Source organism: Zootoca vivipara, chromosome 6 (genome assembly GCF_965207765.1).
Source record: "Zootoca vivipara chromosome 6, rZooViv2.hap1.1, whole genome shotgun sequence".
Classification (NCBI taxonomy): Eukaryota; Metazoa; Chordata; class Lepidosauria; order Squamata; family Lacertidae; genus Zootoca; species Zootoca vivipara.
Genome location: NC_142589.1, coordinates 67,708,822 through 67,736,434, shown reverse-complemented (window position 1 = coordinate 67,736,434; position 27,613 = coordinate 67,708,822). Strand labels below are relative to the sequence as shown.

Genomic DNA, 27,613 nt, shown 5'->3' with positions numbered 1-27,613 from the left:
TGGAAACAATCATGGCTTTCTCGCAAAGCATCTTGGAGACTAGTTGGTTAAGGTTGCTGGGAGTCGTTAAGAAGCCCCTATTCCCCTAGAGCTGCAACTGTTAAAGAGTTCCCTGGAAGAGGGGTTAATTGTTAAAACACTCTGGTAATTGTAATCTGATAGACTTTGGCTGGTCCAAAGGAGATCTTGTGAAATCCTTGCTTGTTGCCGAACAAGCTAAACTGCTCACAGCTTATTCAATAAGTAGTCGCCGCACACACGGAAGGTTTACAAACAGCCTTGGCATGTCAGGTACGTTCCACCTCCATGGTGGGAAGCAGTGTGCTTTTGAATGCCAGCCATTGGAAATCGTAAGTGGGGAGAATTGTGCTGTTTCAGTCAGGTTCTGCTTTTGGGCTTCCCACAGGCATCCGGTCGACTAGTGTGAGAACAGGATGCTGCACTAGATGAGCCAATTAGCCTGATCCAGCAGACTCTTCGTACGCTGCGTTATTGCTGATTGGCAACTGCTATCAACTTTTTGTATAATTGTGAAGTTGGAAGGGACTGTATGTGTCATCTAGACCAACCCTTGCATGAATTCTTTGACTCTCTGATTAAGAGTCTCACGCTCTACTAACTGATCTATCCCAGAGGAGAGCTGGGGTGTAGATTGCAACTGTTGGAAATGCTCCCATTTCTGCGCTCTGCATGAGAAAAATGGTACCGAGAAGCAAAGGCAGTAATGCATTTGTGCCAAGCTTTTTATTGAGGGATATCAGCCCTGGGCTGGTGCTTTTGTGTCACTTTCAGCCATGGTTTCCTCGATCCACTTCCAAAATTTGCAGATCTCCGTGGAGATAGCAGGGCTTTCCTTGGATGCACACCTCACAGCTCCCCATGACACCAAACCGTGAAGGACCCCGTTGCAAATCATGGGGCTCCCAGAATCTCCCTGTAAATTCAACAAGAGCAAAAGGGTCAGAGGGCAGAACTCTTTGGTGTGGTGAGACTTCTCTAGTTCAGGGGTTCGGATCTGTGGTCCTAAGGAGATTCTCCGACTCTCATCAGCCCCAGGCAGCATGGCCAGTGGTCGGGGATGATGAGAGCTTTTGTCTAGCAAAATCTGGAGGGCTATAGAGTCCGCAGCCCTGCTCTAGCTGAACATTGAATCTAAAAGGTACAGAAATAGGGGGTTTCATATTGAAGCAGATATGGCTTTCTGCAGGTTTATGGCTCTTCTTGCGTATTACTTGCTTCCTTAGGTCGTTCAGTGTCTCTCCCCCCACCCCACCCCCATGCCCCACCAATATCTTAATACTGTACCCTTCTGGTTTTGCTCACTCCCCCCCCCTTTTTGAAATTAGGAAGATTTAGGCAAGGAGTACTGTAGGCAGAAGTTAGACTGGGCTCTGCTGGTATATCTCTGGATGATCTGAAGTAGATTGGCAAGGATTTCTTACTCTCAACAATGGTGGCAACAAAACAGCCCTTAAAAATGTACTGCTGAAAGGGAAGAATGGGATATGCAGAAATATATTTCTGTATGGAAGAACTATGAGCTCAGTCTAGTTTTGGTACCTTATAAACAAATTCCTGGGCTCAAAATTCTTTTACTGTAAATATTTGTTTCCCTTCTGATGGATCTCAAGGTTTTAGTAATAAGAAGGAAAAATAAAAGAAAAATAGAAGTCTGCTTGCTACTGACATTGGAGTAATCCTAACCATGTCTACTCATAAGTAGGGATATGTGACTCGATGTCAGTTTTGGTTTCTCGTTTCCCAGTCTGCAAGTTCAGTTTTCTACGTTTCCACATCAGTTTGCGGGTGGGTTTGTTTTTTTTAAACTCATGAAAATTCATCAGCCTTTTAATGCAAACTTCTATTATACACATTTTTATATGGGATTTTGCTCAGTATTTTTGCAAAGCCATTTCCCCTAAAATAATGCAGAGAACTGCATTGCAAAACTCAAAGAAGTGCAAATATCAGAGGACTGGTGTGTTTCAAAGCACATATTTTTTTCAGAACGTGCATATTAGGTTCATATTTAGAAGTAAACTGAATAAAATGATTCTATGATTCTATTCCATCCCTACTCAGAAGTTCCACTGAACAAAGTTGGACGTTGACTATAATCCTAACCCCATTTACCTGGGAATATGCTGCACTAAATTAAATAGGGCTGACTTCTGAGTAGACATGAATGATGTTTTACAGGATTCTTGCATCCTGATACTATGCGCTGACTTTATTGTTGCAATTTGTGTGACTTGCTTAATTTTTTTTTTAAATTATGTGGTGTATAAGTTCTATATGAATTCCGTAGTTCAGATTGCAGGCTAGGTCACAGGAAAGCTGGATTGTGCTACAATGCACTGTGCCTCTGATTCATAGTCACCAAGTGTTTGTTGCTCACCTGGCACGAGTCTTTGCCTTCTTCCATTATTCCTGAGCAAATCTCGTCGTCTGTAAAGTCGCTTCCGTACCTAGACCTGCATATGTCTTTTGACAGGATCTCTGTTTCCAAACATTGCAGGACATAGGCATAATTTACTGCAAGATGAATGCTCGGGTCAGTGTGTGACACTGGCTGTTTGGGACTTGCTGCTTAACTATTTTAGCTTCAGGTTCCTTCCTCACAATTGCTAGAAGCTGTGGTGGTTGGTGCCCATTGCAACCGTAAGCTGGAAGGCAGGAAGACCAACTGTAGGTAGAGGCAGAGGATCCTAATTTGTACTTTCCCCCCATATTCCTCCCTACTGAGTTCTGCAAGGGGAAACACTGCGACTCTGCGAGGAGGAAGCCAACAGCCAGGGCCCAGGGGCGTAGCAAGGTGGGGGCAGGTGCCCTGGGTTCCAGCCTGGGGGGTGTGTGTGTGACAGTCGGCATGCCCCTCCCCAACCTTCGCCTCCACCTGCGTGCACCCTACGGACATACGCGGTCCATACGGGCTGCTGCTGGCGTGCGGCGGCCTTGCGGCCCGGGCTGCCGCTCTCGCGCGGCACCCCTTTACGGGCCACTGGGTGTGAGTGGCGGCCCATAGGGCCGCCGTGTGCCAGCAGCAGCCCACACGGACTGCGCATGTGCCATGCCCCATGAGTGCGCACGTGCGGGATGCTGCACGTGCACAGTCTGTATGGGGTGCCGCACAGGTGCCGCCCCCGGTACCAGCTGGGCTAGGTATGCCCCTGCCAGGGCCACCCCCAGGATTCGCCGGAGGTAAGTCGAGAGGTAGGTGAGGGCTTGCTTTGAGCAGAATGAGATGCCCCACTCATAGGATCATAGAACTGTAGAGCTGGAAGGGACCCTGGGGGCCATCTTCTCCAACCCCCTTCAATGCAAGAATCTCAGCTAAAGCATCCATGACAGACGGCCATACAAACTCTGCTTAAAAGCCTCCAAGGAAGGAGGCGGTGGGGTTACCTTGCTAAGAGGCAAGGGGGCATTGGAGTGTAAATGACTATCAGACTTCAACATGATGAATCAAGTTCATCCATTTTGTTGAATTGGTTAAACCACATCGTTTTAACTGGATTTTGAATAGTGGTGCAGTTAATTGTTACTGTCTTTTTGTTTCTCAAGGTTATGCCCCTCCCCAAATTTTTTAATAGTTTGCTCCGAGTTGTGAAACTGCATGTGCTCAGGATTTAGGTGTTTTTGGTTTTGGTTAAGGTAGTCTGAAAAAGCTTACATCATTTACATCACCTTATTTCATGCTTTCCTTTGTAGGAACTGCACCAGGCACCTCAAGCCCCTCAATCTAGCCTTGGTTTGCAGGAGGTCTTGTGAAACCCTTGCCTCTTGATGGACGTTGCAAGCTAAGCTTCTTGCAGCTTATCCCAAAAGTGGCCATTGCACATGGAACCTTGACCCTCTGGCCTTTCCTCTTACCTTTGGGGAAAGTAGTAGTGCCCCAGCCAGACACCACACACTTTGTCCCAATGGGTGCGCATTCCTTAGCAAAAGGGATTGTCTTAATGGTATCTCCCAGGACTGCAGGGGGGGATAGCTTCAGAAGCATGACATCGTTTTTCAGGGTGTGGGGTTCAAACTCAGGGTGGCGGATGGCCCTCACTGCTTTGGAAGATTGTTCCCCAACATCTTGCTTACGCAAATCATGCTCCCCAAGATGAACCATGAGATTTCTGCAAGCAAGGGAGACAAGAGCAAAGACACAGAGGTGTTCAGAACTGTTGTATGGCGGCGCAGACCTTCTTATACCAAACCACTTCCATGCTATTCTTGGCCTCCGTTCTTTGCTTGACTAGGACAGGGTTTGGGGCCCAGATTTGATTTGATTTAATTCTTATAGCCGGCTTTTCCAGCAATAATGCTGAGCTCAAAGTAAGTCTCAATAATAGCAATGGTACTGAAAACGAGTAGAACATTTCAGTCTGTATAATCACATCCAAAACATATAACGAAGGCAAAAACAAATTCAACAAATGATCAATACAATTCAGTATAAACTCGTAAAGAATTCGAAATGTAAGAAATGGCTGCTGAGGACCAGCTCTCTGCTGGCTGGCTGTCTCTGGGCAGAGACTTCTTCACCCAGTGCCGCACCAGAATCTCAGGCAATTCAAAAATGAAGAAGAAAAGCAACCCATTCTAGATTGTTTTGTAAACGTCTGGAGAGTTTAAAGGTTAAAAAAGGGGGAAAGGTAAAGCACCCTTGGAGGGTTAAGTCCAGTCAAAGGCGACTATGGGGTTGTGGCACTCATCTCGGCAGGGATTCAAACTGCCGACCTTCTGATCGGCAAGCCCAAGAGGCTCAGTGGTTTAGACCACAGCGCCACACATTCCTCTACTCTGGAGAGATTATCCTCCCTCTCACCCACCACTTCCTCCCTATGACCCCAAAACTTGCCTTCCTAGACAGTGTCCAGCTGTAAGCACCCAGTGCTCATTGATCAAGGCTCCACCACACCGAGTGAATCGTCGGTCGAAGATGAAGACTTGCCAGGGCTGAGAGTGCGGCCAACACTGGAACCCGCCGATAATACGCTCGCCGGTCTGTGCTGACACTGTGACACAAATACCATCATATACAGTGGTACCTCTACTTACGAATAACTCTACTTACGAATGTTTCTAGTTACGAATGGAGCTCCGTCCGCCATATTGGATGCAGTTTAGATAGGATTTTTTCTACTTACGAATTTTTAGATAGGATTTTTTCTACTTACGAATTTTTTCTCCCAATGCATTCCTATGGGATGAGATTTACAATTTTTTTCTACTTACAAATGTGCGTTTGGAACGCATTAAATTTGTAAGTAGAGGTACTACTGTATAACACACTTGCTGGCACAGGAGGCCTCCAATAAGAGTGCTTCGTTAGATGGGAAGCTGTTTTCCAGAAATGCAGGCGAAGTACGCAACCCCATGCTGACGGGATCCTTCAGATAATAATGATTATTGGAATAAGATAAAGGCTCGAGTGTGGGTGTGAATGTCCTGTACTTTTGAGAACAGTAGGTTATACAAAGCTTGGAAATCTTAAGGTTCCTCAACATGCTGTGCTTTCACTCAGGCTACAACATCTACATGAATGTGCTGTGTGCAAGGTGCATTAAAGTCTCTTGCATTTGCCAGGCTTGACTGAAACTAAAAGTAGAACCCTACGTGTAGCCTTCTGTTCAGATAGTAATTTTTCAGTCCTACTGGTTTGCTCATTTCTTCCTTCCTCTTAAAGTCCCTTATAAAATGTTATGATCAGGGTCAAGCAGATACTGTACGTAGTTATTTTAGTCTAACATAACTGTCTTATTGTCCAACATAGGATTTTAAAATCCATATCCTGGTTTGTTTTTTTGAAAGTAATTTTTATTTGTGTTTTCACATACAGTTCAAAAAGAGTAAGTAGAAAATAAATGAATAAAAGTTGAAAACAAAACCACAACAAACCAAGGACACCACACAAAACACCTAAGGACTTCTCTTCCTCTCCTTCTCTGGTATCCTTTATTTTCCTTCTCTTCCATGTACCAAGTTACCAAGTTCTACTCTTCTCTCCTACTTCCTCTTCTACTGCTGAATTTATTCAAGTCCTGCTAATCTGTTCACGAGTTTATCTTTTTAAAATTACATTTTCCAGTCCTTTTTGTATCCTTGATCTTCTTGTCTCTCTTATCTTGTCTCTCTCTGATCAGACCCGCCAGCTCCGAATATTCCAACAATATTCCAACAATTTAAAGTGCGATTCCTCCTTGATTTGTACTAATCCTGTTGTTTTTGTGTTTTCTTTACATTTTGTAGTTGTTTTTATTATATTTTGTACATTGCATTGAGATATATTTGAAACATAATAATAATAATAATAATAATAATAATAATAATAATAAGTAGTAGTAGTAGTAGTAGTAGTAGTAGTACCGGTAGTAGTAGTAGTAGGCTCTATTACCTACCCAATGTAGCAAAAACAATAAAGAGTATTGTGACTCACAGATTTAGAGTCTTGTGACTCACAAACCTAAAGACTCACAAATTTATCATGGCAAAAGCTTTTATTTGCTTTAATCCACTTCATGAAGTGTAATCATAAAGCGGTAAGCATATACCTGATTCCGGAAGTGACTTTTTGTACCACGGTCTAACATAAACGGGGACCCAGGTGGCTCTGTGGGTTAAACCACTGAGCCTAGGGCTTGCTGATCAGAAGGTCGGCGGTTCGAATCCCTGTGACGGGGTGAGCTCCCGTTGCTCAGTCCCAGCTCCTGCCAACCTAGCAGTTTGAAGCACATCAAAATGCAAGTAGATAAATAGGAACCGCTACAGCGGGAAGGTAAACGGCGTTTCCGTGTGCTGCTCTGGTTCACCAGAAGTGGCTTTGTCATGCTGGCCACATGACCTGGAAACTATACGCCGGCTCCCTCGGCCAATAATGCGAGATGAGCACCGCAACCCCAGAGTCGGTCACGACTGGACCTAATGGTCAGGGGTCCCTTTACCTTTACCTTTACTAACATAAACAGACCTTTTCAGGGCTGTTCTGAGACGGATCCCAAGGCGTTGGCTGCTGTTAGAATACATTCCTTTGGATCTCCAGCTTCTGAACCGGCTTCTTATTTCAAGTTTATTTATGTTTAGTTCACTCTTCCTCCAAGGTGCTTGGGGCAGCATATGTGCTGGGGTTTGCCCCAGTTCATCTTTACAACAGCTCCAGTAGGTGAGTTAGAATTAGTGGCTTGGGACCATCTGGTGAGCTTCATGGTAAGCAGAGATTTGAGCCCAGGTCTCCCTGGTCCTAGAGCTCCACTCCAAGCAGTAAATCCCAATGACTCACTTTCTTCCTGTCTGCTTCCATCCTTTCCTGATCCCTAACTTGGTAACTGAAAGTCTGCATCCTTGCAAGGATTTGGAGAGAGGCAGTCTCAAGTTCTAGAACACCTTCCCTTTGAAGGCTCACCAAAGAAGGAGCTTGAATACATCTGAGCGAGTTTGCAAATGCATCTTGTCCCCTGATGACTGTAGCACCAAGGGATGACCTGCCCACATGAAACAGACATCATTGTCATTCAGCCTTCACAGGCAGATCTTATAAAACTTTAAATGCAGTGCTCTTCAGTGGAGACAAGTTTATGCCTTCATGGACTTCCTTTGTTCCTGAGAATCAGCCTTGTTTCCATTCTGCTCTACAGTGGTACCTTGGTTCTCAAACTTAATCCATTCCGGAATTCCATTCCAAAACCAAAGCGTTCCAAAACCAAGGTGCGCTTTCCCATAGAAAGTAATGCAGAACGGATTAATCCATTCCAGACTTTTAAAAACAACCGCTAAAACAGCAATTCAACATGAATTTTACTACCGTATCTAATGAGACCATTGATCCATAAAATGAAAGCAATATTCAATGTACTGTACTATAAAATAAATAAGACAGTATTGTAGATGATAAAAATTAAAATTATTTTTTTCTTTACCTGCACTGATGATAGTCATTGTTTGGATGGGGGGGGGCTTTTATCCATTTCCGCAGTCACACAATCAATCAATCAATCAATCTGTAGCTGAACTGGGTTCCACACAGTCACAAAACAAATTAACTGAAAAAGCCTCAAAAATAAAAATGCAAAATAAATAGGAAAAACAAAAGCACTAAACTTAATGCGTTCAAAAAGTCTGTCTGACTTCTGAAATGTTTGAAAACCAAGGCACAGCTTCTGATTGGTGCAGGCGCCCTAGAAACAATAGCCAACAGCCGCATCGGATGTTTGGCTTCTGAAAAACATTTGAAAACCGGAACACTTACTTCTGGGTTTTGGTGTTTGGGAACCAAGGCGTTTGAGTACCAAGGTATGACTGTAGTTTGGCTTCCTCTGAAACTGTTCATCTACTGTCAACTATGGAAATAATGTAGTTGCTGCAAATTTTGCAGACTAAAATAAAGATAGCAAATACCACCCCTATTTGCATGGTTTCTGTTCCAGTTCTGACAACTATGTGAAAAGGAGTAACTTCTCCTATTGTCATTTCTGATGGAATTCTCTGACTCCATTAACTACAACTCACATCTTCTCTTGCTGGTAGTTGTGATACCATCCAGCAACATGTAGAGGTTCACAGTTTCCACATCCTGCTGTGTATGAAGAGCAGGCATCCCCAAACTCGGCCCTCCAGATGTTTTGGGACCACAACTCCCATTATCCCTAGCTAACAGGACCAGTGGTCAGGGATGTTGGGGATGCCTGACGTGCTAAGAGAGGAAGGCATGCTTGGCAAATCCACACCGTGATCAACTCCCGCCTGGAAAGCAATGTCCCCACTGTGGAAAGACGTGTGGTTCCAGAATTGGCCTCCACAGTCACTTACAGACTCATTGTTAAAACCATGTTTATGGAAGACAATCGTACTCGGCTACGAGTGATCGCCAAAGACAACATATATCTATAAATATATCTATATATATATAAATATAGGCATTGTGTGCGCAGAGGTCACAGCCTTTCTCCATAACCGCTGAACTGTAATGTAACAAATTTGGCCACAACGTTCCATGCCCATCAGTGAGGGATCTGGCATAATTTTTTTTCCAAAAAAAGCAAACCTTTCATACCTAAAATAATGATTAAACACAAAAAGTGGCGCCCAACTTAGACATCACCAGCAGAAGCTCTGAAGACTCCAGCAGCATCCAATAGAAAGGCAGATCGCCCACTGCTGCCTCGAAAGCCGCGCCACCAGATGACATCACAAAATTCCACAGCAACCAACTGAAAACAGGCCTTTTGCAGCAACAAGGCCCAACATTGCCAAGTGGAGGTAGGGGCCTGCCCTGGGGGGGATGGGGGGGCTGAATAGGGGGCAGGGATAGGTAATGGGTCAGAACAGGGTGGGGGAAGACACAGGGATGAAACCTGCCCTCTCCACAGTATCTCGCCTTGGGTTTGCAGACTAGGCTGAGTGGATTTAGGGGCCTGCCGGGGGGGATGGGGGGCCGCAGCATAGAATAAACTGAATATGGGCCTTTTACAGGGCCGTGCCTTTGGGTAGAATAAATGTTATTTCACATAACACATGTGGGTAGGGGAGTCAGGGTTGGGACAGGGCAAAATTTTTACAGAACACGCGCATTAGGGGAATGATTGTGTGCAAAATGAACGGGTCATAGGGATAACCCGGCGGGGGGGATTGGACGGAGGAAAGGAGGAAAATCACAGGGGTAAGTGTGGGGGTTAGGGAGAGGAGAGGGGGGAAATCACAGGGATAAGCCAGGGGTGGAGGGAAGAGGGGGCATAATAGGTCATGAATCAGGACAGAGTTGGGGGATTCACAGGGATGAGGGATGAGGGGGCAATCACAGGGATAAGCGGGGGGTGAGGGGAGGAGTGGGGGAATCACAGGGATACGTCAGGGATTAGCACAGGGTAGGGGAAATCACACAAATAACCCACAGCAATGCATAGCAGGGCCAGTACCAGTGTGTGTGCGTGTGTGTGTGTGTACACACACACACACACACATGCACATTTTATACATATTTGTGACTTTTTGATGATGCCAACTGTTCACCCTCTGCAAGAGATGTACTGAAAGTTGTGCATATTTTTTTCTTTTAAGATCATACATCACGTTGGAAAGGATGGGAACCCATTCAAATAAAATAATTTTGTTAGGAAGTCATTATGCCCTGCCAAGTTAAATTAACATTGTGTGGCAATCAGTCAAGCAGCACTTATTGCAACATAAAAACAAAACACATTCCATATAGGAATGACATATGAATGGTTAGCTCATTGCCCATAAGCACAGATACCTGCACCTCTGCCAGCAACAACTCTCTTACCTATAGAAGCCAGAAGCAGCATCGTGCCTAGAATTAGCTCCATGATAATGAGGTGGTAAGGACAGGGGATGTACAGTTTTATTCCTCCTACCACAACTTTAGTAAATAATTGACAGAAAAATGAACTGGACCCTCTGTTCACCGCCCTAAGACTTCATCTTTCTCTTTGGACTTACACAACACGTTCTCTGCCTAGCACCTGCAGTGCCGCTAGTTTTGAAAAATGGAGTAGGCACTTTGCTGGAGGTGACAAAGGGCAGTTCCAGAACGTTTTTGTTTTGCAGGTGGGATTCAGCCACGTAAGAACATAAGAACCTGCTGGATCAGGCCAATAGCACTTTCTTTACTTGTGAACCTCAACAAGTGGTATTCATACTGCCTCTGACTGATGAGCCAGAACATATCCATTGTAGCTAGCAGCCACTCATAGCCTAATAATTCTCTTTTAAAGCCATCTATGTTGGTGGCCATCACTACTTCTTGTGGTTGGGAATTGCATAGTTAAATCACCTTGCACAGTTATAACTTATAACAGTTATAAGCCCATCTAGTCCAGCACTGTGTTTTCACAGGTTTCCATATACAGGTTTCTATGGGAAGCTCACAAGGAGAAACTGGGAAGCTCACAAGCAGAAACTGAGCACGATAGAACTCTTCCCACTTGCAATTCCCAATTAAATTTCATTTGGTGCTGTCATGCAAACCTGATTCCTGCCAAATTTGGCCTTTTTGTTTTTGTTTTGTAATGTAGTTTTTATTCATTTACATCTTTAAACTGTTTAACAAGGTTGCATTGAGACGTTATCGAGAGGTCTGGAGGGTAGCAACACGAGAACAGGCCTTCTCTGCAGTGGCTCCCTGTCTGTGGAATGCTCTCCCCAGGGTAGTTCGCCTGGCGCCTTCATTATACACCTTTAGGTGCCAGGCAAAAAGGTTCATTTTAACCAGGCCTTTGGATGACCTGATCAACATCCCATATCTTTTTAAAATGTGGCTCTTTTTTGGGGGGGATATTATTGGGTTATTGCTTTTCTTTTTATTTTACATACAGTACTGTGATCTTTTTATGTGAACCACCCTGAGACCTCCAGGTATAGGGCGGTATATAAATTCAATTATTATTATTATTAATTATTATTATTAATAATAATAGAAGAGCAACAATTACATAAAAGTAAAACAATAAACACTCAGATAAACATTTCTGAACATATCAACATAGTTGTGTCAAAGTGTATATACCAAAGTTATTACAGATATGAAATGATGTATTCTAATATCTATTGCATAGATTGATGATCAAAGCAAAAAGTATTTTTTATCAGCAACAGTTAGAATTGATAGGAATTTATAGGAAGTGGGGGAGGGGGGATAAACATGTACTTAATACTTGCCAGACTGTGATGTAAACTATAGGTATTGTTTTACCATATACTTCATTTTTTTGTGTAATCAATAATCACACCAAACTGTAAGTTTTGTTGTTGTGCTGTATATTTTAAGGCACCTCCTTAACAGTTGCCATTAAAAGGCTTGAGCCCTAATATAATTCCCTTTTACATATAAGGTAAAGGTAAAGGTACCCCTGACCATTAGGTCCAGTTGCGGACGACTCTGGGGTTGCGGCGCTCATCTCGCTCTATAGGCCGAGGGAGCCGGCATTTGTCCGCAGACAGCTTCCAGGTCACGTGGCATGCATAACTTAGCCTAGCCGCTTCTGGCGAACCAGAGTGGCGCCAGAGCTGCTTCTCGCCAGAGCAGTACCTATTTATCTACTTGCACTTTGAGGTGCTTTCGAAATGCTAGGTGGGTAGGAGCTGGGATCGAGCAACAGGAGCTCACCCCGTCACAGGGATTCGAACCGCTGACCTTCTGATCGGCAAGCCCTAGGCCAGGGGTCCCCAGACTTACCGGGCTTCCGACCGGCACACACACACGGTCGGAAAAAAACCGCCGAAAATCGCTTGTGCGCATGTGTATGGGCCTCCCCCGACCCGGAAGTGCACCGGAAATGACCTCTTCTGGGTCGGGAGAGGCCCATACGCATGCGCACAAAGGATTTTCGGCGATTTTTTTCCGATTTTGAAGATCGCAGCTGCGCCGCGCGCCGTAAGAGCGGGCGGCGGCAGCGGGCGGCGGGGGTCATCGCGGGCCGGATTGGGAGGCCAATTGGGCCGCATCCGGCCCGGGGGCCGTAGTCTGGGGACCCCTGCCCTAGGCTCAGTGGTTAAGACCACAGCGCCACCCAAGCATATAAAGGGACAGCAATAACATGAAATTCAGAATGACTGTGGTCAAATCATTGTCTCAGCCGGGCCGAACCCTCAGAAGATCTTGTGAATATATTTGTTGTTTATTTGCTCCATTTCTAAACGGCCCATCAAAGTCCTCAAATATTATGAGATGATGTATGTCTATAGTGAAGGGTAAACAGAAGCTGTTAGAAAACAATATGAAACAAAAATTCCAAATAATTAACAAATAGTTCAAACTAGGTAGAAAAAGAAAAAGGTCTGAATGCTGTGATGTACCAAAATTAAAAATGTTGCTTTTTATTTGAAAAGCAATTTTCTATGACAAATAAAATCTTTTTTTAGACTTTAAACTTTTTTAAAAAAGATCTCTAAGTAGTAAGGAAGTAGATCTCTAAGTAGTCTCTCCAGACTGAGTACTGTAAAATCTGCGGATCGCATTCGACCTTCTTGCTGCAGCTCCACGCCGGAAGCTTCCCTTCCTTCCCCGCCTCTCCGAAGTAGCTCCGCCTCTCCTCCCCATTGGGCAGCGCTGGGAAATGGGGCGGGAGGGAAGAAACCAGCTCCAGCAGCGCGCTGCATTTGCGTCATCGCCCCGCGAGAGGGGCGAGCGCCCAATGGGAACCTGTCCTTCGCGGCCTCCTTCCCGCCCCGCCGAAGGGCGGCAGCATGCGCAGGAGCCGGGAGTGGGCGGGATCGTCGGGTCACGTGGGCCCGTCCCCCGCCGATGTGGTCAGCGGCTGCGGGGTCACGTGATTCGTTGCCTACGCGCGGTGGGGCCGGGTGCAGATGGCGGACGCCGAGGCTGACGCGGCCCTGCAGCCAGAGATGCCCCGGCTGGCCGCCGGCCTCAGCTCTCGGCTCCGGCAGTTGCAGGCGGAGCTCAGCGAGAAGGGGGTGGACGAGGGCTCGTCGGGCGCCTATTGCCGGGATTTCTGTCAGGTGAGCGGGGCGGGCCTGGCGTTCGGGCGGTTATTTTTTTGGGGGGGGAGGGCGCGCGCGCGTGCGGGACGGTTGGCGTTGGCGGCGGGGAGGGTCAGGCTCGGCCGCTCGAGGAGGTTTCGGGCGCCGGGGCCCCGCGGAGGAGGAGGAGGCTGAGGTGCAGGCGGCGGCGGCGAGCCGTTGCCTGGCACTGGGGAGGCGGGGCCGAGGTACCGTCCCTTTTGGGAGGCTCCGCCGACGCCGCTTCCCGTTTCTTCTCATGTCGGACCTCGCGGAAGGTTCGGGTTCCGGGACCCGCTGGCCCTCGGTCTTCTCGGGGGGCTCCCTCCCTTCTCCGCCCAGCCCAGCTTGCTCGGGCTTTCTCCGCGGCCGCTTCCGGATGCTGGTGTTTTCGGCGCGCACTCCCAGCCCCGCCGCCCCCTTTTGTGGCAGCGCTGGAATCGAAAGAGGAAGAGTAGCAGTTGGTTAAACGGAATTGGGTGGGGGGTGTCGTTTAATGTAAACCATAACACCCTTCCCTCCTTCCGCGGACTCTTTCTCTTTTCTTCGCCGCTCTTTGCACCCACACCATGTCCTCTTTCGCCGTAGCTTTCTAACAACCGTAGTTGAGGGGGGTTATTTCCCTACATGTTGAGGATCTTTGTTTATTTGTTCCTCTTCCTTGTCAATAAAAAATGTTTATCTGGCTCTCTGCTTCCGATGGGGTATGCACAGTATCTTGTATGAGTCTGCCCAAAGATGAGGCCTTGCTTCAGGAGCTCCCAACGATTAGATGTGTGGTTGCCAGAGACAGGGCCCTTTCTGTGGTGGCTTCCTACTTCTGAAATCTCCACTCCCAGCATATTTTCCTGACTCCTATTTTTGTGGTTTGTAAAGCCTTTTAATAGTAAACAATAACTTATTTTCTCTGTTACTTACTGTTCCAAGAGTGTGGATTGAGTATAATATGACTTTATTCTTATTTTTCTTTTTTGCTTTGTTTTTTTTGTAAGCAACTATGACTGCCAGTTCACCTTTGCAATACAAAAACCCGTATAAACAATTTGGATGTTAGTCACTTTGTATGGTGTTCTGAATCGAATAAGGCATAGGCAACCTTGGCTCTCCAGATGTTTTGGAACTACAACTCCCATGATCCCTAGCTAACAGGGTCAGGGATCTTGGGAGTTGTAGTTCAAAAACATCTGGAAATCCATGAGTTGCTATTCTTTTTCCAACTCATATTGCAATAGACTTTGTATGTTAGATATAGTTTTGCGTTGAAAGTTTCAACAAAGTGTTTATACAAACATGAACATGCCACATTAAATATAATGGCCACATGGTTTCCATTACAAGTTTGCACCAGGTTAGATAATATTTTCAGATAGCTTTGTTGGATGTCAATGTAGAAAGAAAGATTTGATGCTTGGAAATTATAAAAGGGTCGAGAAAGATTTGTGAATTAGTGAGTATGGGTTATCCATTGAAGTCAAGTGGGTTGCTTCTGGAGTCAACGTATTGGTGGTCCCTAAATTGAGAAACTCTTCCTTAGACATGTTTTCCTGCTAAAAGCTCTGTTACATTTTCACTGTCAGATGAAGGCCATCCAGTTCTCCTTTGGGTTTGATTATTTTTTCCAAAGGTTGGGTATGGATCATACAAAATGGTAACTTAATATTTTGGATATACATGTTCACCAATTTGTCATATAAATGGATTAAGATAATGTCCAATGTTGTTACGATTAAGAAGAACCCACTTAAGAGGGTGGAAGAACACCTCCACCCCTGCTGACATGAACTGCTCATAGCACTAGCATAGGGAGGCAAACCACAGTGGAGGAAGCCCTTTAATAGTGATTTAGATCAGGCATCCCCTACAACTCCCATGATCCCTAGCTAACAGGACCAGTAGTCGGGGAAGATGGGAATTGTAGTCCAAAACATCTGGAGGGCCGAAGTTTGGGGATGCCTGATTTACATGATGCCTTCTGTGCATTTGGTGCTTTAGAAAAAATAAGAGTACAGTTTTGGCATGCAAAAATAGATGTGGTTGTTGTTGTTGTTGTTGTTGTTGTTGTTGTTGTTGTTGTTGTTGTTGTTGTTGTTGTAAATAGATAGGGGTGGGAAATGGAGGCATGTAAAAACAGGGCCAAGAAGATGCAGTTATCAGTTATGCATTTATTTAGGCTTAGGCTTTATTGAGTAGGTTTTTGGGACTAGGGCAGCCATGGCTAACCGGTGAGCTGGAGCACAATTCTGAGTCTTTGATGGTTGCCTGTGCTGATTGGGACTGGTGGAAGTTTTTAACGTCAACAGCATCTGGAGAATGGCAGGTTAGCCACTACTGGGCTATAGGGTACTAAAGGCTTCAGCTGACACCATGAGTGCTTGGACTAGCTGCTTTTGTCCACCAGGTCCTGCAATACTAAAACACCCTGGTCACTTTGTGTTGATCTGACATATAGAAGAATTGGGACACAGAAAAATGTGCATGCCACATGGCCTCCAGAAATGAGTGATGGTTTATATTGTCAGCTTGGTTCATCAAGTAGACACATGGGTTCTGAAGAGTTGTAAACTAATAATTATTCTAGGCTGCCTTGACTTGTACAGAAATGTGACATTTGACATTTAGTTCAAAGCTCAGAAAATGTAATTGTGTTGGATTGGCCTAAAGAGATGTGATTGTGTTGCTGTCCCAGTGAAAATGAGATCTTTACTGCCTTGGCAATTCAGCTTAATGATAACCTTTTATTTTCCATATCTGTATCTTAATTTTTTTTGGTATGTCCTACAACTTTTATTAATAGCTTCCCATCCCATATCATAGAATCATAGAGTTGGAAGGCATCCTGAGGATCATCTAGTCCATCCCTGCAATACAGGAATCTTAACTAAAGCATCCATGAGAGATGTCCATCCAACCTCTACTTAAAAACCTGCAAGGAAGGGGGAGTCTACCGTCTTCCAAGGGCGTCTGTTCTACTGACAAACCTCTTACTGTCAGAAGGTTCTTCCTGCTGATAAGTCGGAATCTCCACTTGAATCCATTGGTTTGGGTCCTACCCTCTGGAGTGGGAGAAAGCAAGCTTGCTCCATCTTCCATGTGACAGTCCTTTAGATATTTGAAGATGGCTTTTCCAGGCTAAACATACCCAGCTCCCTCAACCGTTCCTCATAAGGCTTGGTTTCCAGAGCCTTGACCATCTTTGTTTTGCACTTCCCATATTGTCAATATCCTTCTTACATTGTGACATTCAGAAATCACACAGTACTTCAGGTGTGGTCTGACCAAGGCAGAATAGAGTGGGACTGTACCTTCCCTTGATAAGAGACTATACTCGTGTTGATATGCAGCCTTGGCTAGCTTTCTTTTTCTTTTTTTTGCTGCTGCATCAAACTCTTGTCTCATGTGGTCTACTAAAACCCCTAGATTCTTTTCACATGTACTACTGGCAACCCAAATGCTTCCCAGTTGGTTATTCCTACCTAAATGTAGAACCTTGAATGTTTCTGCGTAAGTTGCTGAACTGATCATGCCTCTTCATTGGAGGATGGCAAACCAAGGACAAAGACACACCTGGCATCCTTCTCAGAGGAACATAATTCTTTTACGTTTCTGCATCTAAAGATATTTAAAGAATTCAGTTGCATCCCCATCCTGTGAGGATCAACTCACAGCATGAGGGTGTCCTGTGCAAAGTCTCTGCTGGTGAACCCCCTCCAATGCTTGTGCAATCAGCAGCACACATAGTGCTCCAATGAGCAGCATTCAAAATTCACCAGGCACCAACCTCATTTTGCACCTGGCTGTCAGTCACTTGTGACCAAGTGAAGATGCCAGGGCGCCAGAACGGCGCCTGATTTCTCTACCATCTGGAGGTGCATGCCTGGGGGTCCTTGGGTCTTGCCTGTTTTCACACATCAACAATACAGCCTGAAGAATTTTCTGTCCATTGTGTTTCATCTGCACAATCAGAATGAATTTCAGGAATCAAAAAGTTGTATTGAAAAATAAAACTTTTGAGCCGCCTGGCCCCAAAATGGCAATGGCATTCTGTTCTGGTGACTATAGCTCTGGTTTAAGCTGCTATTCTGTGCCTAGCTTATATATCTGAGTTTCTAACACTGCCAATGAGTACTTGATAGCCACTCATTATGTCAGTGGCGGGCTGTGCTGGGACCTCAGCAGCTTTCCAAGTATGCTATGAGCTTAGTTCAGGGGTCAGCAACCTTTTTTCAGCCATGGGCCAGTCCAACATCCCTCAGACCATGTGGGGGGCCGGACTGTATTTTTTTTTGGGGGGGGGGAAATGAACGAATTCCTATGCCCACAAATAACCCAGAGACGCATTTTAAATAAAAGCACACATTCCACTCTTGTAAAAACACGCTGATTCCCAGACCGTCCATGGGCCGGATTGAGAAAGCGATTAGGCCGCATCCAGCCCCCAGGCCTTAGGTTGCCTATCCCTGGCTTAGTGGAATCTGGATACAATTGCTTTATGCAGGCCGAACAGAGGCTGATTGGAAGACAAGGCCATAACAAGTGACTGGGTTTCTGTGTGAGAGTACTATAGCGCTCATGTCCTTGTGGACTTCCTATAGACATTTTTTTTGGCAACTGTGAGGATAGAATTCTGGACTAGATAAGCCTCTGAGAACTGCTCTTAAATTCAGTGAGATTGTATTTGGGGCTTCTGTTTTGTTTTCTGTGGCATGCTGTGTGAGAGTCTCTCCACTCTTATTTAGTCTTCCTTCCCTTTTGATAGTGTTGCACAGTTTGTGGAAATGGCTTAGTTTTATTTTTACAGGAATTGGGGATGCAACCATGTAAAGTGTGAATTGAGCAGATGAGAAGTCAACAAGCAGTAGGATATCAGGTGGAGAAGCTACCGTAGGGGTGCAGGTGATGGTTGCTTTAAAATCCTACTCATCCATGAGAAAGGATTGACTTTGTTCTTGATGTATCCTCAGGGCAAATGCTTGATTATACATAAACCCAACAAATAAAATTACCAAGCTCACGTAAAAACACCAACCAAAGAGAACATTAGAGATGGAAGGAACTTGAGAGAAAGCTTTCATGAAGTGGGAGAACTGATGATCCAGAAAAAAAGGAAGTAGCAGAAAAATATGTCACATTTCTTTTTAAAGGGCAGTTTTTTTTACAAATTGAGAAAATTTGCAAACTGTGTCATGTGGGGTACCATTAATTAAGAAAAGGGATACACTTTTAAATACGAAAGTGAGTTCTGTTGTTCTAGTGATCTGACTGTAGAAATGGGCAAACTCTATAAAACAGTAAGTTCTACAATGGTAGCTCTAGTTACAAACTTAGTTCATTCCAGAGGTCCATTCTTAACCATTGTTAACCTGAAACTGTTCTTAACTAGAGGCGTGCTTTCACTAATGGGGCCTCTTGCTGCCACTGTGCCACTGGCACACAATTTCCATTCTCATCCTGGGGCAAAGTTCTCAGCTCGAGGTAACTCTTCCAGGTTAGCAGAGTTTGTAACCAGAAGCGTTTGTAACCTGAGGTGTTTGTAACTCGAGGTACCACTGCATAGTTAAATGATGCATCACTGATACCTTATCAGTGCCAAAACTAATTCCAACTAGTGGGAGATGTTTGAACTGACATAATTAAATGGAAAAAGAGCTTGCAAGCATGCCTGCAAGAATTTCACGATCACCACTGTTGAAATGCAGCAGTATTTCTAGTTCCATTGTATATGATGCTCTTATCTGTTAATGGTTCTCACATATTTTCTTAATGTGATTCCTCCATTGCAAGGAGTTTGACTAGATGCCTCCCAGGACGCCTTCCAATGCTACAATTCTATGATCAGTTTGGCTTGTTTCAGTACAGATAGGTTGTATCTTTTGTAAGAACCAGGTGTGTTCTGTACCAGTTAGTCCCTCCATTCGAATGTATCCTTAGTATATTGTATTTCACCTCTTTATAATTTAGTAAGGTAACTTCTGTTGAGACACAGCATCAAGGTATATGTATGGAATGTCAAAACTCAAAAGTAATAGTTCATGCCATTCCAGCATGCTTTAAGTCTTCTAGAATCACAAATATGGATTTGGGCGAAATGATTTTCTAGTTAATGCACTCAACAAATCTTTGTGGAAATAAGTATTGCTGGGGATGGCAAGCCCTAAGATTTTCCAGAATCCAACTTCTGATGATCATATTGACACATTTGTTTTATTGACACACAGAAATAGGGCATAGAGTGTTGGAAGCAGTGTGTAGCACTTTGATAAAACTGTGGTTATTGCTGGTGAGGTACTGGGTGTGACAGGGAAGTTCTGTGATGCTGCATACATGTACAAACTTACAGAATAAATGTGTTTAAGAAGTATAATGAGAAAGCCTTCTAATTATGAACCTCCTAAGTATTGAGTTGACCCTAGCTGCTGACAGGCAGAAGGAACTATATTCCTATATTCATGAATGCTCACCTGCTGTAGATCTTGGCTGTTTATTTATTACTTGACTAACTAGGATGATCTAAGATAGTGTGCAAGCGATTGACGTGTGTGTGTGTGTGTGTGTACACAAATGAGTGGTTTGGGTATTTTTTGCCCCTTTACTCCATAAACCTTTGACTGGATAAAAAGCTTCTCCCTGTTTGCTTTAGATCATATAAAGGAGAAAGCTAAAATAAGATTCCACCTTTATATATATATATAATCATAGGAAAGGTTGGTGTTCAGACTAATGAAAGAACATGGCCAAATACTTGAATAGTCTGGTTAAACAAGACAGTGAGCTTAAGTACATTTAGAGCTGTACAAATGTGAGATTATTTAGCTATGATATTTGATAATTCATTTAGAACTGCTTGTGGTTGCAAGATGCTGGAAAAAGAGTAAAAAAATACAAGCATTTAAATTTAACTTCCACTATTCAAGCCACCTCATGAGAAGAGAAGAATCCTTGGAAAAGACCCTGATGTTGGGAAAGAATGAGGGCACTAGGAGAAGGGGACGTCAGAGGACAAGATGGTTGGACAGTGTTCTCGAAGCTACGAACATGAGTTTGACCAAACTGCGGGAGGCAGTGCAAGACAGGAGTGCCTGGCGTGCTATGGTCCATGGGGTCACGAAGAGTCGGACACGACTAAACGACTAAACAACAACAACAACATTCAAGCTGCTAGCAGTTGGTAGACACAATCTTGCAGCTTTCCCTTTTGCACTGGTGGCAAAAAGCACTACCATGTTACTCTGAAAATAAGACACCGTCTTATATTTATTTTTCCTTTTAAAAAAACCCCACACACACTATGGCTTATTTTCAGGGGATGTCTTATTTTTTTCCTCCTCCCGCAGCCGGCATTGCTGCTGCGCCTATCACTATGTCTCATTTTCGGGGTATGGCTTATATTCCTTGAATGCTTAAAAATCCTGCTATGGCTTATTTTATGACTACGACTTAAAATAGGGGAAACGGGGTATATTGGGGCTACTGTAGTTCTCTAGAAGGATTGACACAGTTTAAAACATCCTGAAATTTTGCCCACATGGCTTCTTCAGAGAGCTTGGATGAATGTAATTAGGCCCACAGAGTGAAGTGGTTTGAAACAATTGAGTAGTCAAGTACCAAGTTTAGGTTGAGCCCAAGGGCTTGAGCATGCCTATGGGGTTTTTGATTTAGAACAGCAGATCCCTATGTGGAATTGCACATTGCGCTGGAAAGCACTGACTGGTTTGCCATGTGACTGGAGTGCCTTATAGCTGAGGAAACAGAAGCCCAAAGTCCCCTTAGATGTGCAGACCTCATGCAAAACACCTGCCTGTAACTTCCCAGGGCAGTGTTGTCAAGCTGTCAGCACATGCCACTTGAGGATATATTCACAGGAAAAGGAAAACAAAGACAGCAAAATACTTGGAAAGTTAATGATTCATCTCTGCCAAGTTCTACTAGGCCCATTTGGATTATCAGAATAAAATTGATGTAACAAGAAATTGAAAGGATTAGTGAGTAGGTGGCACTGTGGGTTAAACCACAGAGCCTAGGGCTTGCCGATCAGAAGGTCGGCGGTTTGAATCCCCACGATGGGGTGAGCTCCCATTGCTCACTCCCAGCTCCTGCCAACCTAGCAGTTCGAAAGCATGTCAAATTGCAAGTAGATAAATAGGTACCGCTCCAAGTGGGAAGGTAAACAGCGTTTCCGTGTGCTGCTCTGGTTTGCCAGAAGCGGCTTAGTCATGCTGGCCACATGACCTGGAAGCTGTACGCCAGCTCCCTTGGCCAATAACGTGAGATGAGCACCGCAACCCCAGAGTCGGTCACGACTGGACCTAATGGTCAGGGGTCCCTTTACCTTTTTAAGTAAAGCACATGGAACACTGAAGATGTTATATTGTGCCAGTAGAAAGGTGTGTTTCTCAAGCAGTGTTCAGGATTAGGATCCATGATAAGATGTACCTGTCAGAGGTATTGATGAAAAATATGGTTTGATTTATTGTCACCATGGCAGCTTTCTAGCTAGTTATTTTTTGTTTTATTTACCTTTGTCACCTAAATTAACTTAGGGCAAATAATTAAAAAAGGGATTTCCTATCAACTCAATTAGGTCAAATGCCAATTTATAGTTCATTTGTATTTCTATTAAAAGTGCTCTTCCTATAAAGGGTTTTTTTTAAAAAAAAGATGTAATAATAAACCTGATTTAGGAAGACTTTAGTTCAAAGTTGAAAATGTAAGCGTTACACTAGGCCAGGGAAGGTAATGATCCATATCTCCTCACCTCTCACAAACTGACTTGGAATAGGTCCGTGGGAACACATTTGAGGTGATTGAGCAATCTCATTTGAACTTTTGGCAGGTGTTAGTCACCTGATTGATGCTGGGGATGTACCTTCAGAGAGGTAGGCAAGGCTTGTATCTGTAACCATTCCTTTTAACATTTCTGTAGAGAAAGAGGTTTGGATGCAAAGCACTTCTTCCAGCAATATACATTCAAGCCACTTTCTCCAGTTCCATCTGCTGCAGTATGAAGTTCCCAGTGGGAACTCCCTAGTGCTGCTACTGTAATCCCATAGTGTTCTCTTCTGATCAGCTGGTAGTTGGGGCCTCAAAGTGCCTGAAAATCCCCTTTTGGCCTGGAGAATGACTTTACCTGCTGCACATCTGATCTTTTGGATATCAGAAGATGTCACAAATATTATCATACGTAGGACAGGTGGATGTAGCTTTGGCCTGTAAACCAAAGTTTTCACACTCGGTTTATGCCATGAGTTCTTAGTGAAACCTAGAAAATAATTTTGAAAGACTGTTGAGGTGGTTCACATGTCATAGCAAGCCATAGCTAACTTTTTGCTATGGCTTGCTTTGGCATGTAGACTGGCCATTTTTAAATGCTGTAGAGGTCCATGAATTTTGTTTAGTCATGAGAAATAATAGTATGTAAGACTGAGCTCAAGGTGAGACAGGCTGCATCAGCACTTTACCTGACTCGACTCTGGGTACATTATAACAGCTGTGGTAAAATTCTAAAAGATTAAGTTGTTGAAATGATTCCTTGTAATGTTTTGATTTTTTAAAAAAACTCCTCTTAAACTATATATTACTTGTTTTCATGTTTAAACAAAAGTAAAGTAGATGTTAAGAACTTGGTCTAGTTATTTGTTAGTATAGTTCTTCTGCTGAGCCACAAGAGTTGGTGTATTTTTTTCACTGGAAAACACCTCTTGGTTTGCTAAATGCTGGGGTGTGAAAACCTGCCTGAAGGTAGCACCAAGACACCCCAAAAAAGCAACTATGTGAGGGATTTGGATGGTGAGGTTGCAGGGATGTGGTTTCTTCCCTCTACTTCCCCTGACAACACACTGATTGACTTAACTACTTCACAAGCTGTCATTAAACACAGAAAGGGAGGAAGACAGAGATGCTACTGGTTCTGCAGCTGCTTTTAATGAAAGAAAAATATTTTGGGAAAACTTGATCATAGATTTTCCACATTCGCCTGGTTTGGCCTTAGCTTTTCAGGGTCTTCCATATACCTTAGCAAGGTGTATGCAATGCATAGCTCAGTCCTGCTTGATAGTAGACTGCATAACACCGGTCCTGAAAGACCTACACTGGCTCCCAGTACATTTCCAAGCACAATTCAAAGTGTTGGTGCTGACCTTTAAAGCCCTAAACGGCCTCGGCCCAGTATACCTGAAGGAGCGTCTCCACCCCCATCATTCTGCCCGGACACTGAGGTCCACGCCGAGGGCCTTGTGGCGGTTCCCTCACTGCGAGAAGCAAAGCTACAGGGAACCAGGCAGAGGGCCTTCTCGGTAGTGGCACCCGCCCTGTGGAATACCCTCCCATCAGATGTCAAAGAGATAAACAACTACGTGACATTTAGAAAACATCTGAAGGCAGCCCTGTTTAGGGAAGTTTTTAATGTTTGACATTTTAATGTATTTTAATTTTTATTGAAAGCCGCCCAGAGTGGCTGGGGAAACCCCGCCGGATAGGCGGGGTACAAATAATATATTATTATTATTATTATCATCATCATCATCATCATCATCATTACTGGTTGTGAGCATACACATGCATTATGCTTTTGTGAATGGGTTTGGGATGTGCCACTATATGCTTGGTGAACGTGATCCTCCCAAGATAACGAAATAAAAGTGATTGCCATGTAGGCAAATGTGGTGGATGTTAAATCGTACCCACAAGATGTGAATACACATTTTCATTGTGAGGCTATATAATGACTGTTTTGAGTGCAGGTGCTGTGTCTACAAAAGGATGTAGATAAAACTTGCTCGTTCATGAGCTTATACTCCACTGCTATCATATAGCAGTTCTTTCAGGATGTACATTCTTGAGAGTCCATAAACAATGGTAATTAGTATTAGTAGTTTTGCTTTAGGAAGAAGGCAAAAAAGAGTAGAGTGGAAGGTTGCCATTCCTTTGTTTTTGCTTTTGAGAGAAGTTGAAAAGCTTAATATCCTCAGCATAGAATTATAACATCGCCTTGAAATAGCTTAATTTTTAAAGTTGAGAACAAATATTACCGCATTACATCTTTTCATTTATAGACATTGCTACAATATGCTGACAATCCGGGTGCTTCGGAGCATGTTCTGCCTTTCTTGGAAGTGTATCAAGTCGCCATTCAGAGCTTTGCCAATGCCCGACCTTACTTGACTACCGAATGTGAAGAAGTTCTTCTGGTAATTGGCAGGCTAGTGTTGTAAGTACATTTGGGGCATGACTTTTTAACAGAAAAGAGAATTTGATCAACAGCAGTGATTTTCAAATTACTGTGCCCACCTGTCCGATATGGAAAATAGCATTCCCTGTATCAACAAAGCAGGATGCCTGTTTGCATACATCGTTGGGTGGGGGAAGGTCATTACCAAAGGTGAAAACAACTATATTTTCGAAAAGGCAGTGTAAGTTGGAATGCTCTCCTCACATCTCTGGCATGCAGACATCCCATTTCGTTGTAGGAAATTGTGGGGTCTGTATACTGACAGCAAAGCATGGGGCAAGAGTGTGAGGCTGCGGTCTCTTGGGCAGCAGTGTGGATAAAAATCAATTATTTTTTTAAAAAATGGATTTTTTGATTTGAATCAATTTTTATTTAAATTGGATTTTTTTAAAAAATAAAGTGCTTTTGGAGGAAAAATCTTTCTAAAGATAGTTTTCTATTTAAGTTACATTATAGTCCAAAGGATATTCATCAGGAAATAAGGATTTGTTTTTAATTATGTAGCATGAGGCTTTATATGCAATGTTTAATTTTTTTGGTAAATGAATTCCATTAATCCATTCAAAATGTCATGCTCTTCCAGAGGTTTCTGTAAGATTATTTGGGGCATTTTTTTCTAACAAGAAGATATTATCACGGATGCTTGTTTTTGCAGTTCTCAGAAGTGTGAATTTGTGTCTGCACAGATAACATGCCTTTTTTCACAGAAAAAAGTTATAAAATTAACATACAGAGTTGAGGAAAAAACCTTAATCCCATTGTTCCTTTGCAAATTTATATACTGTACACAGAATCAAGTTCCAAGAGGTTCAATGAATAGATTGTTTGGAGTGGAACACATCTGCACAAGTAGCTAAGTGTGAAGCAGTAAAAATGAAAGTGCAGAATACTCAAGTCTTGGGATCTTTGTGTAATAATTGTGCAAGTCAGTTGCATGTCTCTACAACTCAGACTTGAGGCAAGTCCTGAAGGCGCTTTAGGGCTGGCAACCAATCTCACTGGGTTCCAACAACTGCACTAACACTTAACTGTACAGAATAGGCACCTGAATGTAGAAGCAAATCCAAAGGGGTGGTGGTGGAGGAAATAGTAACTTCAAGTCCTTGGCGAGACCTTGAAGTGTTTGCCAGTCAACTAAGAAGAGTTCACTGGTTCCAGGCCCTTCTTCCCAGGGCTTGCCTGACATTGTCCAAACAGTAAGTCTGTACCTGGAACTTCAGTCCTGCAGCAGGAATCCCTGAAGTTCTCTGCTCCAAAATTGTTTAACCACATCAGTTAACAAACATGGTTACATATGCTATAATGTTATTGTTTTAGTTAAGTAAATTGTTTAAATTGTTATTAAGGAAGTGATTATTTTTCTCCTTCCAATAAAGTACAGCAGAAAAGTTGTCCAAATATAAACAGTTAACTTATTAAACCTCACAATAATTTCATAATTATCTGTCTATGTATTTCTTAAGAGTATAACCAAATCAGTAATTTTTGATATAACTGTAAAAACTACTCCGAAAATTTATTATTCCAAAAATGAAAGCTTCATCTGGTTGTAAATATTAAGATTATAAGAGCAAGAATAAGTCTTTCTGTAAAAAAGTGATTTAAGTCTTACTGACTAGTGATGTAAACCGTGATTTAAATCGATTTGATTTGATTTAAATCAAATCCCCCTGTTGGGCAGGCAGTTTGGCATGGATACCAGTTGCTTCTCTTTAACCTGAGACCCAAAGGAGGGTGAGGAGTTGGCTGGGAGGATGTACACCTTATGATGTGTATCCTCCAGAACCAGGGCCACTTCACTTTCAGGATCCTTTCTATGACAAAGATTACTCCCCTCCATTTTTGCTTAAGTGATCAGGAGGTGGGGTGAACTCTGCTGAGATCATGTGTAACTGCTAGGATTTTACCAATCTATCTGTTTCCTAAATTTTGGACAATGGGAAGCACCAGAGACTGTGCGGTGTAGTGGATAGAGAGCTGCACTTGAATCAGGGAGTCTTAATCTGTCTCATGGGGGACTTGTGATTGCGGGAAGGGGAATACACTGTATACCCTGTATACACTGACCTGAAGAACGGTGGAATACAAGTTAAAATTATGTGTAGAGAAATAAGCATTATTGTCAACTTGTAAATGGCATGGATCATGCCATCTTCTCCCCATGCTGCATCTTAGTGACTCTTGAGCCTATCTACTTTTGTTCCCGGGCTACATATATTATAAACGATACTTCTTTGGAACTCGGTACCTGAAAATTCAAAATGTGAATGAATCTGCAAGATCATTATTATGCATCACATTGGTTTTCTTAGGTCAAAGATGCTGTTAAGAATAAGCTGCCAATACAGCCTGAAAATCATTCAGTGCTATAATTCCAACTAAATATTGTTACAGTGCATCTATCTTGAGTTCTTCTCATGGGAAGCAGCATCACTGAGTGGCAATTGTTATACTGCTTAACAGCTTCAGCTCTTTTCTACTATGTTTTCCACATTCTTTTGACCTAGAGAGATTATAAACAGAGGTACAAAATGACCCAACATGCTACTTCCAAAATGGTGGTCCTAACTCGCTTAGCTCTGTGATTTATTTATTTCAGGAGCTGTTTTGAACTACTGCTTTCTGTGCCTGAAAGTGAGGAGCAGTCTGAACCATTGTTAAGACTGTTTCAGTCTATACAGGCAAGTATTTTTCATCTCTATTCTACAGATGACCTTGTTTCAACAGTTTGCATCTAGAAATACCTATTTTCAAATTATAACTAAATAGGCTGTGGTATTTGTGGTAGTTTTTTATTTGAATCCAGTATAAAATGGGAATAAATACATTATGATTAAGTATACCTTACCTGGATGTCTTATATGAATTTTAGTTCTTCATACAGCCTTTAATATATAGTGAAGTTGTAAGTATCCTTTTGCAACT

At 43.3% G+C, this 27,613-nt stretch overlaps 2 protein-coding genes across 4 annotated transcripts in view; one reads left to right on the top strand and one right to left on the bottom strand.

Moving 5' to 3' along the window:
* Window positions 1-731: 731 nt before the first annotated feature.
* On the bottom strand, window positions 732-13,241 carry LOC132592362 (trypsin-like). Of its 3 annotated transcripts, none has more exons than XM_088671116.1 (5): window positions 12,969-13,241; window positions 4,853-5,009; window positions 3,874-4,127; window positions 2,399-2,535; window positions 732-934 (listed from the first exon to the last, which is right to left on the bottom strand). In XM_088671116.1, the coding sequence occupies exons 1-5, from the start codon at window positions 13,111-13,113 to the stop codon at window positions 758-760; spliced, it is 870 nt and encodes a 289-aa protein (XP_088527242.1). In that variant the 5' UTR covers window positions 13,114-13,241; the 3' UTR covers window positions 732-757. The 3 variants fall into 3 exon arrangements, with proteins under 3 accessions (XP_088527242.1, XP_088527243.1, XP_088527244.1); XM_088671117.1 differs by lacking the exon at window positions 12,969-13,241 and adding an exon at window positions 10,271-10,473; XM_088671118.1 differs by lacking the exon at window positions 2,399-2,535.
* The window catches only part of RLF (RLF zinc finger), a 27,433-nt gene continuing 12,978 nt past the window's right edge, over window positions 13,159-27,613 (top strand). Inside the window, exons 1-3 of the mRNA XM_035119430.3 lie at window positions 13,159-13,464; window positions 24,513-24,667; window positions 27,288-27,369. Coding sequence (XP_034975321.1) covers window positions 13,312-13,464; window positions 24,513-24,667; window positions 27,288-27,369 — 390 coding nt within the window. The 5' untranslated portion in view covers window positions 13,159-13,311. The remainder of the gene's footprint in view (window positions 13,465-24,512; window positions 24,668-27,287; window positions 27,370-27,613) is intronic.